The sequence below is a fragment of the Cariama cristata genome, unplaced genomic scaffold, assembly GCF_000690535.1.
Source record: "Cariama cristata isolate BGI_N322 unplaced genomic scaffold, ASM69053v1 scaffold989, whole genome shotgun sequence".
Lineage (NCBI taxonomy): Eukaryota > Metazoa > Chordata > Aves > Cariamiformes > Cariamidae > Cariama > Cariama cristata.
The window spans coordinates 42,823-54,662 of NW_009635054.1; the positions used below are offsets into that span (position 1 = coordinate 42,823).

Genomic DNA, 11,840 nt, shown 5'->3' on the forward strand with positions numbered 1-11,840 from the left:
TTTTAATCTGAATTTAAATCTGCCCTCAGAATTTTTTGTCGGCTTCACCAAATTTCTACGGCCATTCTGAGAGCCTGCTGTAAATGCCGGATTGCCAGTGTTCCTGTCTCCCACTTGGAGAGGGCTCTTTCTTTCTCGACAAAAGCTCTTATAAGCGATAGCTGATAGCACCTGGCTCCAGGTGAGAGCACCTTTGGAGATCAGCATGCGAGAGCACTGCACGTATGCTCGGTGTGTGGGTATGAGTGAGATGCCGTCTGGTCCATGGCGCAGACGAGACCCAGTCTAGTGATGAGCACTCGCACATAAGGCTTTGGTTTCCAGAGGAGAGAAGCCAGGCACTTAGTTCCAGTGCCTCTGGTGCTCCCAGACTGTTGCAATCCATCCTGCAGTTGGGGCTGATGTTGGTCATATTCAGTGTCACCATGGCAGGTCTGCCTAGCCTGGCCGATTAGGGGCAGATGATGTGACAGCATGGGGAAATGATTTTACACGCCAGCAATTCCTAACAAGAGAAGGCATTTTTTTTCAGGGACCACAGCTGATATAACTAGGAGTAGCCTGATCACTTCAGTGCAGCAGTGAGGGTTTGCAGAAGCAAAGGAGCAGACTCCTAGAGTGCAAACCCCGCTCTAGAAAAGCCGTGCTGGGTTTGGAGGTTGCATACAGAGGGAGGCAGTGGTTCCATTAGCAAAGGTCCTGGGGAATGTTTGGAGCAGAGTCCCTTCCCTGCATGCAAAAGAGTTTCATCATCATCACCATCTTCATTGTGACCATGTGGGCTAGCAGTGGGATTCTGCCATTCTCCTGGGTCACCCCTTCTCCCCCCAGCCCCAGTCCTGTCCTGTGTCCGAGCGGGCAGGTGTAGGACCACCTCCATTATTGGCATGTTTGAGACAGTTGTTAAAACTGGTGATCTGTTAGCAATGGCCTCGGGGGTTTGCCTGTGGTTTCTGCTGTAGTCATGCGTGCTTCGATTTCAGATAAAAGAGCCAAACTGTTTCACTTCTGGTATTTCCAGCCGCGTTTGGATTTATCTGAACGGAACCAGGCAAAAAGAGTGTGGCTACCTTTACCAAAGAGCTGGTACTTACTATTTCTCTTCCCTTCCCTTTCCCCTTTCCTATTTTCTCTTTCTCTAGGTCCAGGCCTGGCCTTCATTGCCTACCCAAAAGCTGTGTCCATGATGCCGCTGCCCACCTTTTGGGCAATCCTTTTTTTTATTATGCTTCTGTTGCTTGGACTGGATAGCCAGGTTAGTACAATGGGTAAGAGATATGTGACTTATTGTCTAGGTGCTGCTGACTGAGAAAAGCTGGTTTTACAGGCATGAGTTAAGAAGAGAATACCTCTAATGCTGCTTAAAAGGAATTCATCTGGGTTGCTTTTTAGTGCAGGGGCTGCATTTAATGAATCTATGACTGGTGATTCTTAGTATGATGTGGTCCTTCAAGACATGGTCTAGTGGGTTTAGTGGGCATGGTGGCATCGGGTATACGGTTGGACTTGATGATCTTTGAGGTCTCTTCCATCCATAATGATTCTATGATTCAAATAAGTCTTTGTCGTCAGGAGCTAATGGAGCTCACAAGACTAGGGCAGTACTCCCTAACCTAAATGTCAGTCCCAGTCTGGCTGCAAAATACGACCATTTTGGTCACGGTCAGGTATTTTCCTACTTTGGAGAAGAGCTTAATCATTTTAAAAGACTACAGCAGTCTGTTCCACAGAGTACTTTGTGCCATTGTGATCACCTGCAGTGTGTATACACCATCATTAAAGCACTCTGTAAGGAGTACTAACTACTAGGAATACAGGCTTTGATAGTTGCCAAGTGCCAAAAAGAAAAAGCAAAGCCTTTGTAAGGCACAAAAGGCGCAAAATGTTTTGTGCAGTATAGCCAGGGTGGCTTCGTGAACAGTCAGAAGACAAAGCCGCAGCCTTTTTGGGTGGCCTTAGGCTTGGAGCTGCTGAGCAATGTGGGATCCTGCTGACTTTCACATCACCAGCACACATTCAGTGCCTCCAAACGGGCTAGAAAGCGTTTTGGGTTCCAGCTGTACTAATTATATAGCACGTGCTGCTAGTAATTAGTGAGCATAAAAAAATCAGAAAGTTCAGTCCAAGAACTTAGGTTATTTTTCCCAGTGGTTGCTTATAGGAATGTTGGATTAAATACCTCAAAAGAACCTGTAAATCATTTCTAGATAGTCCACTTACAAGGCGACATGGGTGATCAAGGATTATGCGGTAACCACACATTCAAAATTGCCAAAGTTTTTGGGGCAACAGGCAGCTTTCTGCGTTCAAATGGAAAGTCACTAAGAGTATAAAAACCCAATTAGTAAGGGTGAAATGTTCATTTAGGCTAAATGCTCTCTCGTATGAGGAGAGATCTGTAAATGGATTTTTACCCAGTTGTTGTGTACTTAATCTCTTGCATTTTTGATATTCCATTTGCCCTAAATTGCTCTTTACAGCTTAATCTTTGAACTCTAGTGAGCAACTTTCAGTCATTCCAAAGTAAATGTAAAAGTGCCCAATGCCGTGGCTCAACAATCCTGTGCTTATACAAATTGGAAGCTGTCTAGTAATTTTAAAAAGGTCCTCACTGTGTAGAATGATTAAAACTAATTGGAGCGCTTAATTTCTCTCCTCCACCCCTTTGGTTTTTTGGAGTGCAGTCAAGCAGGTTTCTGGAATGCCGGAGCAGTTTATGATCAAATCAGCCCAAAGGAAGGGGTTGCGTTTAAAAAGAAAACCAGTTTTACAGAAGTCAAAGTAACAAGACAGGAGGCAACAAAATCTGGTGGAGTGCTTGCAGGATGGTCTGTATTTCCAAAATGGAGCTTCAGCTCATGGTCAAAGGGGGTAGAGTTGTTACAGGGCACTTCTGGGCACTGTAAGAGCATTATAGATACCAGGTAGGAAAAGGTAACTTTTCTTGAAATAATGCTATTTCTTAGAATCCCTGTGATAACTCATTAGTTATAAGGTGATTTATCCACTTAAAGTGAAGATCATTTCTACAGAGGGAACCTTGGTTCTCCATGGTATCCCCATGTCTTCAGTGAACTTGATGCTTTTGTACCTTGCCCCGCTGAAAGTACAGATCAGCTGACTGATCTCTTCTTTGGATTTGTTTGAGGGGAGTTCAGTAGTCACTTTTCTCCGTGGTTGAAATGCATCTGTTTTTCGATTAACTTCAAAATTTTATTCAAATCCAGTTTGGGTTATTTGATTAAGTCCAGTTACACATCTTACATGTAGTTTTCCAATGGCAAGTAAGTACAAATACAGTTACCATGAAGCTAGGTTAAGTAAGATTTTTAGCTCATCTGTTCAGAGCTTCATTTTTGGTTCACCCATGCAAATAGTTCACCAAATCTTTGTACGGGGACTGTATCAACAGCTCCATTATTGCTGCAGCAGTACCCCAGAGCCTCAGTCAGAGGTACTCTGCTCATAGGTTCAGAAAAGACAAGTTCAGTCAAGAAGTGCTGCTACTTCACATCAAAGTCTGCTTTCCTTTGGCTGGAATTTCACTAGCATACCCAAGAGTAGAATTCTATCCAATTGTGGAATTAACCTAACTAGTACCTGTGAGGTTTTCGGGCACATCAAAAGAAGGCTGGAAGGTACTCTCCTAGTTTAGGCTTTTTTGAGTATTTTCTCTCTGCCTCTTTTCTAGCATGTATCCTCTATTCATCTGGAACAGCTACAACATAAAAGGCACAGAAGTGGCTTCCTGTTATCAAGTTAAGCTCCTTTATCCTTGTGGCTTGCATTTACAGAGCCCCTTTGGTAGTTTGTAAGGCTGCTAGGAAATGAAGAGCAATTCTGAAAGCTTGTTCCAACCTGAAAACTACCCCCATGCTTCAACCTCTGGGTTACAAAGGAATGGCTTCCGATTTATTTGTTAAGAGCAGCGTTTTGCCACTGAGTACAGTTAGGGTTTTGCGGTGGAGCCTTTGTTCAAGTATGAGCCCGGGTAAAATGCATGGCAGGTAATTTTCAAGTCATATTTCTTTGTTGTTGTTTTTCCCCTTTAGTTTGTTGAAGTTGAAGGACAGATCACGTCATTAGTTGATCTGCACCCATCCTTCCTAAGGAAGGGTTACCGACGGGAAATCTTCATCGCTATAGTGTGTTTCCTTAGCTATCTTCTGGGACTAACTATGGTGACTGAGGTAAGTAGGCACCGATGCTGGAAATTACCTTCTTTTTTAGCAAGACTTTAGGCAAATTTTAGCTATGAATGAGACTGCACGGAATTAGCCACTCGGAGGAGCAGATCTTTAGATCTACAGAGCATCCTTCATCTGTAGATCTGAAAGCATTTTGAAAGGGAGCTATATATTCCCCCCTTTTCAGTCAGAGGAACAGAGAAATGAAATTTCATTAAATTCAATCTGATCTCAGGTACTAATCAACATGAGTATGAATACTAACATCTGGCTCTAAATGATGAAACACATTGAGAACCTTCAGCAGAGCAGATTAAGAATCCATCCAGTGCATGCGGGGAAAGAGATTTTTATCTTAGTTACACAGATTGAATCGATTAAATACCACTGGATTTATTCTAGTATAAACAAGACGGGAATATGTTCCACTGGCTGCACTGTTGTGATATTTATCTCAAAAATAAAATCCAAGCCAGATTTTAAAAACAACTAGAAGAGCACGATTGTGGAAATTAAAATAGCACCTGTAACAGAGGTGCCTAACAAACACAGTTTTTCAAGTAAAAGTGCAGGTATATGCAGTTCGGAGTAGTGAGAGCAGAGTCAAACAGCATAGTATAAACGAAGAGAGTTAGAAAGAAAGAAATGAACTATTCTTATGGAAAAAGTCCTTCCACTCAATTCATAAATGAAGACCCTCCTGATGAACTGACTTCCATTTTTAGTATTTTGGAGGAGTTAATGTTAGGAGGCAACCAATTATTTCTTTACATCATTTGTTTCTATAAATGCCCATCCTAAAATACTTTAAAGAAGGAAAGATTTAAGTGTCTCAGTAGATTATACTAAGTGGCTTACTTTTGTTTAATCATCAGCTTGTTTGGAATGTTTCCTGTAGTAAACATGCATATTCCCTGGGGAAGGTAATGCCAAATATTTACCTTCCCTACTTGCTTTTTATTTCTTCATTTTAGACAGCAATCATTAAGATATGTTGGTAGATGTTACTGGGAGCTGGGCCTGAAATATTCAGGTTTTTTTCCCTTGTGGATCCTAATCCATTGTGTCTCTCTTTCACAGGGTGGCATGTATGTTTTTCAACTCTTTGACTACTATGCAGCTAGTGGTGTATGCCTTTTGTGGGTTGCATTCTTTGAATGTATTGCTGTAGCCTGGGTTTATGGTAAGTGAGAATCCTTTCATCTGATACCTTTTGATGAGTCAGTGACAATTTTGCTAGCCAGACAATCATCACCCACCCCAGAATCTTCTTCTCAGCAACAGACCCATGCCGTTAATATAAATTTGCACTGACCTCTTGGAGACAGATTTGCATCTGAGATGAAGCCAGCCTCCATATTTTTTTTCCACACAAAAATGAGTATTTTTCCATTGCTAATTAATAAAGGCACAATTAAGCAGTTACATGTGTGAAGTTTAGAGGTGAGAGTTGAAAGTTTGGCCAACCGTGAAAATTTCTGTTTGTCTCTCAGAGAATTTCCTTTCAGAGCTGCAATGTCCGCAAGGGACAAGCCAACCACATAGAAAATATAAAAAGAAAGCTGACAGAAAAGTATATTCTGTCCCATTATTTTTAGGCTATACTGAGTACCAAGGTCTGACAGTAGCCTCTGTAGCTGCCTGAGACAGTAGCTGAGGAATGATGTTTGCTGCTTAGGACTGGTCATTTCCCTGATTCTTCACGTACTCCGTCTCCTTAGAAAAGCAAAACAAAGCCTTCATTTTGCATTAGTCAAATTTCTGTAGAAGCAGGTTGTACTGTTTACTGTCATCTCCTTCCCATGGTTATCCATCTGGCAAGTTCAGTGAGAGTCTGGGGAGAGGAGTGCGTGCGTGACAGGGGCAGGAGCGATTAGCATTGCACTCCTGCATCCTAATAATGAGGGGTGTGCAGGATGAGAGAGGCACCCAACCTTTGAGCTTCTCAAGGAGAAGATCATCTTGAACTTCAAAGCCATGGGAAGCATTTGAACAATACATCTGACACCCTCATCTTCCCTTTAAATACCCCTTGGGGGGACTAGGAAAGCAGCTGTAATCCTACAGTCCTTACATGGCTTTTATGTGCTCGATTCTGATAAATGCACTCACTATCCGTTACAGGCGCTGATAATATTTATGATGCCATTGAGGATATGATTGGATACAGACCTGGTCCCTGGATGAAATGGAGCTGGATTGTGATCACACCAGTTCTCTGCGTGGTGGGTACCAACCTCTGCTCTCTCAAGTGTTCCACATGGCACTTCTGAGCCACCTCTTACTGCTTCTCTTCAAGTGAAGGCTGTTGCATTCAGAGACCAATTTGCAAAGAGGTGCTGGAGGCTTGAACATACCCCTCAAATTTAACGTGACAGTTCTCTGCTGTGCCTGCACAAATTGCAATTGGCTACATTTAAGTAGATATTTCTTAGGATTGGCAAAATACTGCATTTGTGACAGAGAAAACTCACTCTCTAAAGAGCAGTCCCTACTTTACGTGATAGGACTACTAGACCATTTTAACAAAAAGACTTGAGCAGTCTGAGGCAGACACTCAACTTGAAGTATTTCATTGCCTGGGAAGAATATCCCAGTAAGCTTGTTGCAAAATGCAGCAAATATCTGAGCCTTGAAAAAGAATAGGCAGCGTACTGCAGCTGTTCAGCACCATTGCTTAACACTCTGTTGTCAAGCAGCAGTCTACCTATAAGCAGATGCAGATGCTCTTTCAATAATTTAAATGGAAGAATGATTCCCCCGTTGGTTTAAAATATATATGGTATCCATGGGCTCTGACTTTCACTGCCTGTCTTCCTTAGGGCCAGCGATAGCACCAGAGCCCTACTGCTTTCAGCATTTTTTGAGCCTCACTTTGTTTTCCTTTTTCATCCACAGGGGTGCTTTATCTTTTCTTTGGCCAAGTACAAACCACTGACCTACAACAAGGTCTACACATACCCAGACTGGGCAATTGGCCTGGGCTGGGTTCTTGCCCTTTCCTCCATGATCTGCATCCCTATGGTGATGGTCATCCGCATCATACAGTCAGATGGGTCGCTCATTGAGGTAAGAGTAACCAGTTGTCTGTCTAGAGGAGAAAGGGAACTTTAACTTGCTGTGTTTTATACAAAATAAGCACAATGCTTGGAAAACTGCCACCTTGTCCAGGTAGAGCAAAGTCGGGTGCCACTCCTGCAGTGAATGCAAAGAAGACTGTTAAAGATCACCCGTCCTTTGGGCAAACAGTAGAAACAGAACAAACGTGAAGCTTCTGTCCTCAAACAAACACCAAGTGATTTTACTTACATCCCACTTCTGCTGTTTCCAGCTTGGCAGATCGTTGCCTCCACGTGCAGATAAGCTCTCAAGGACTGAGGTGTTTCCGAGTGCCAGATCTCTCTTCTCCAGATTGCAGGGACAAGGAAGCACCATCCTGAAAATCACTGAGAAAACGAGATACAGACAGACCAACCTGGGTCAAACTTGTCTGTGTAAGAACTCCTTGAATTTCAGTGAAATTCGGATCTACCTGTGGATTGTGTGGCTCCCAGGCATGGCCTTCACTCTGGGGGACTGAATAAAAGTCAAACCCTCCTGCCAATGGGCTTTACTTTTTAGCTTTTTAAAATTTTTTATTTATTCCTGATGAATCAAATTGAAACACTGGATCCAGATTGCCATGATCTTTGGAAAACTTTGGGCCAGATTCAGACTTCATCGTTGCAGATCCTCTCGGATTGGATTTGCAGACAATCTCTTGCCCTTCACAGTTCAGCACAGGTTCCTCTGGTTTATTTCTCTTCCAGTGGAAAGTTTTTAGAGACTGTGCAAATGTGAAACTTAGCAATTCTCTTCTAAGGTTTCGGATTAGTTTTGGTTTTGCCTAATGAGATGGTCTTAAATGCAGCCCAGGGTATCCTTGGAGGAGAAAGTAGGACACTTCAGGTTAGGATAAAACAGAGAATAGAATAAAAAAATAACATTTCCCAGAGCACAAATGCTTGCATTTGTTTTCCTCCAAGTGTTAATGGTCTTTTTCAACTGTGGCCAGAGCGTTTTCATGAGTGTTTATTTTCCTGCCTACATTGTCACCATCTATTGAGAGAAAAGTCTGAAAGTAGCCAAAACACTCCTCAAAGACCATGTTAGGAAAGAAAAGAGAGTAAACACTGGTCAGATGCCATTTAGTTCTTTGTGAACTGAGATGTAGGAGAGAAGTTGCCACTTGGCAATGAGCTGCAAGGCTAAAAAGCAGAGCTGTTTCTAAACGAGGAAGGAGAGCGCACATAATTTGAGCAGCAGCTGCAGCACTGAAAGCCCAAGATGCAGCGTACTGGATAACGCCATGAATGCCCTCTCGTGTCGGACTTGCCTGTGTCAAGTCAGACTCTGCAGCTGAGCAAAATTTGAACGCGGTACTCCACAGCCCGGGTCCCCACGTCCTTGCAGAACCACATGGCACACGCACATCTCTGACAGCCGCCATCCCCATCTTCAGATCGCCATGTCCTCCGTCCTGCGCATGGAGACGCAGGGGCTGCTTGGTCTTCTTACCTTTGCTTTTCTTCTTTCTTTCAGAGGATAAAAGCAGTGGCTGCCCCCAAGGAAGTGAATCGATGGTCCAAAGAAACGGAGAGTGGCACCCCCTTCTGCCCCAATGGAACTTCGAATGGCGGATTGATCAAGCCTACTCATATCATTGTGGAAACCATGATGTGAGCTCTCTCTGTGAGAGGATAAACCTGCTTTAACTGCCGTTTACTAACCATAGATTCTCATAGGACCAGGTTTACAGAGCTTTATATTTGCACTAGGATTTATTTTTATTTCTCACAGAGAAAGTTATTTTTTGTGTGTGTGTTTTTTTTTAATATTTTGTAAGGTAATCACAGCAGATGTCTCTCTGTAGAGGGAGAGCTTTCATATCAGACTAGACATATTACAGGAATTTACTCTTATTGGGTTTTTTTAGATATGTATATCTTTATCTCTAAACATTATACACCTTACCACTTGAATTGATTGTCTTGCCAGCAATACATTCAAGTCTCAGAAAGCAATTTTAGGTGCTGGTATGGTTGGGAGCAGGGTAACCTACAGAACACACAAAAGGAGCTCTGTTGAGAGAGGTGATTAAAAAACCGATGCTGTTTCAAGAGAATTTTCAAAGGTGTAGTATTTCCACCCTCTGGTTCAATTGTGATAAATGACAGGCTTCAGGGTCACATTAGGGAAAGGGTACAGTTATGTTTAGCACACTGAATAAAGATATAGCCGGGCAGTGGGAGCAGAGAGTTTGCAAGGGCGGCAGAGAAGTTGGGTGTGAAAAGCCTTGCACCCATCTCTCCCAAGCGCAGCATTGGGACTCTGTCATGCAGACAAGAGGAGGACTTTAGGAAGGCATTTGCAGGATTTGGCATGGTTCACTTTTTTTTCTCTTTTTTTTTTTTGGTTTTGGTTGTTTGGTATTTTTTACTTAAGTGAAATGCCTGCTCTTTGTGTGTGAACAGGGAGGTTCAGTACCTGCTCCTGAGTTTTCCAGCAAAGCATATTTTAAGTGTGGTGGCACTGTTGTAAGCTTGAATTCTGCAAACTAGGAGGGGCAGCCTGTCCCCGGGGCAGCAGGGGCAAGTGCTGGGGAGCTAAGAGGGGAAGAGCAGTATCTGCCCTCTGGATGTCTTAGATGTTCACTTGCTCATTTGTTTGTATGTTAAGTATTGGACAGGGGTTTGGGGCAGAAAAATAAAAGCATGCTTTCTGGACTCTGACCATCCAAAGGTGAACACAAACCAGGTCATCCCCAACAGGAGGAACAAAACCGCTCACCTACACCTGGTATAACCGGTATTTGTAACAGACATTGTTAATAATAATAGTGATTAAGATAATAATCACTCAGCAAACAGGTGCTTTTCATCCATGTATCTCAAAAATGCTTCGCCAAGTTCAGTAACCAGTATTTGCTTTATTTATTTATTGCGGGGGGGTGGGGGTGGGTTCGTTACTGTTGGGGGAACAGTCAAAAGGGCTAAGCCCCTTGTCCCATGTTACTAACTAGCAGCAGTGGACCTAGGGCCCCCAGTCTCCTTGCCTATCATTGGGTTAAACCGTAGTTTTGAGTTTTGTTTTGTTTGTTTTTTAGGGTGGGTAGAGGGTATCAGACATATTGATGAGGCTTATGACTCTTACCTGCTGAAGAGACAGGGCTTTGGGGATTTTAAGTGAAAGCAAGGGAAACATGTGACACTGAAAGAGTTTGTATTTGGTCAGAAGGAATTGCGTACTGTTCCAGGGTAGACTGGAGAGTGACGAGAAACCACTACAAGGAGTGTAGAAATGGGGGTTCCGCTTTATGTGGGCCAAGTGGATGTTTCCATAGGGAATTGCTCCCTGAAGACTGTTGAAAACATGGGCAAGAGCCTTTTTTTTTTTTTTTTTTTTAAAACTTGAGCAGGTTGTGCTGGGAACAGGTTCTCTGGCGAAACTCAGCCTTTTCTTGTGGGCATTGTGTCAGAGGGAGAGGGGTTTTTTTCTTATGATACCACAGTTAGGCTATCCAAAGGTATTAGAAGAAATGCTTGATAAAAGCAGAGTTTGTATCTGCTTAATCTGCTGTCAGCTTACTCTGTCAGGGCAGAGGGCATTTGAACAGGAACATACCGAGTTCTTAACATTCCTACACAGTAATTTTATTTTATTTTTTTCTTGTCCCATCGGCTAACAGGCCACAACAGCACAAATACTTGTTAATTAGCTTGTTGGTTTTCTTGTAACAGGAAAGGAGTGATTTAAGACTACAAGATGGACCAAAATAATTTTTTTTTAAAAAAAAAAGGAAAAAGCGGCTGCATTTATAACTTTCGAAATCTTCCTAATTTGAATTTGTGCACATTTTTTATATCAGACATAGATAGCTGAGTTGCAGCAACAAAACCAGCCACAGTAGAATTGCTTTTGTTTTCTTTTTTCTGGTTGCTGTATTATGAAAGTTATAAATGAAACTTTTCCACAGCTGGAGATGGCAAACATCGAATAACACCTGCTGGGCCAGTGGCAATAGCCATCCAAAGGTCACTGGAGGAATTCTGTGAGTCAGCGGGTGTTATTGCATGTGCACAAAATAAAGAAACATACATACAGCTAATTTATTTTTTTTTTTAGTAGCCTTTAACCATCAAAGGCAAGGAAATGTAATCAAAGATAACTTTCTTAGTGAGCTTCAGCTTGGACCCTCATTTTTGAGTTACAGTTAATGTCTGCAGTGGCAGGCACTCGTGCCTGGGTGAAGAGGAATTAGCAGGTTAGCGGGGGTCTAAATTAATGGTTTATGTGAGTGCAGATGAAACACTGATGCTTGGTTTTTCGTTTATATGTACATTGTGATACAGTTGTGTTTGAGAGATAATTTACACATCACTTTCATGCTATAGAGCTGAAACAAGCTTTAGTTAGAGAAAAAAAATGGTTTGGCTACATCAGAGATGTCTCCAGTCAGTCAGCTGGGTATTTAGCCATCTCCCACATTGTGGAGAGTGTCTTTGCATGAAGAACCAGAGGGTTAATACTACACCTTTCAAAGTACGACTACTAGAGAACTAGAACCCAGCCCCAGTCCGATATAAACTGTGCCATTCAAATCAGTCGCTTCCA

At 42.5% G+C, this 11,840-nt stretch overlaps 1 protein-coding gene across 5 annotated transcripts in view; it reads left to right on the forward strand.

The window, feature by feature from the left end:
- Positions 1–10,031, forward strand: part of LOC104167182 (sodium- and chloride-dependent taurine transporter) — a 52,565-nt gene extending 42,534 nt beyond the window's left edge. For 3 of the 5 annotated variants that reach the window (XM_009707362.1, XM_009707366.1, XM_009707364.1), the window contains 6 exons: positions 1,143–1,255; positions 4,053–4,190; positions 5,268–5,370; positions 6,312–6,412; positions 7,086–7,256; positions 8,769–9,323. In XM_009707362.1, the coding sequence (XP_009705664.1) occupies positions 1,143–1,255; positions 4,053–4,190; positions 5,268–5,370; positions 6,312–6,412; positions 7,086–7,256; positions 8,769–8,909 (767 nt within the window). In that variant the 3' untranslated portion in view covers positions 8,910–9,323. Of the gene's footprint in view, positions 1–1,142; positions 1,256–4,052; positions 4,191–5,267; positions 5,371–6,311; positions 6,413–7,085; positions 7,263–8,768; positions 9,324–9,928 lie in introns of those variants that run through there. The other 2 variants (XM_009707361.1, XM_009707365.1) reach the window with 2 other exon arrangements.
- Positions 10,032–11,840: the final 1,809 nt, after the last annotated feature.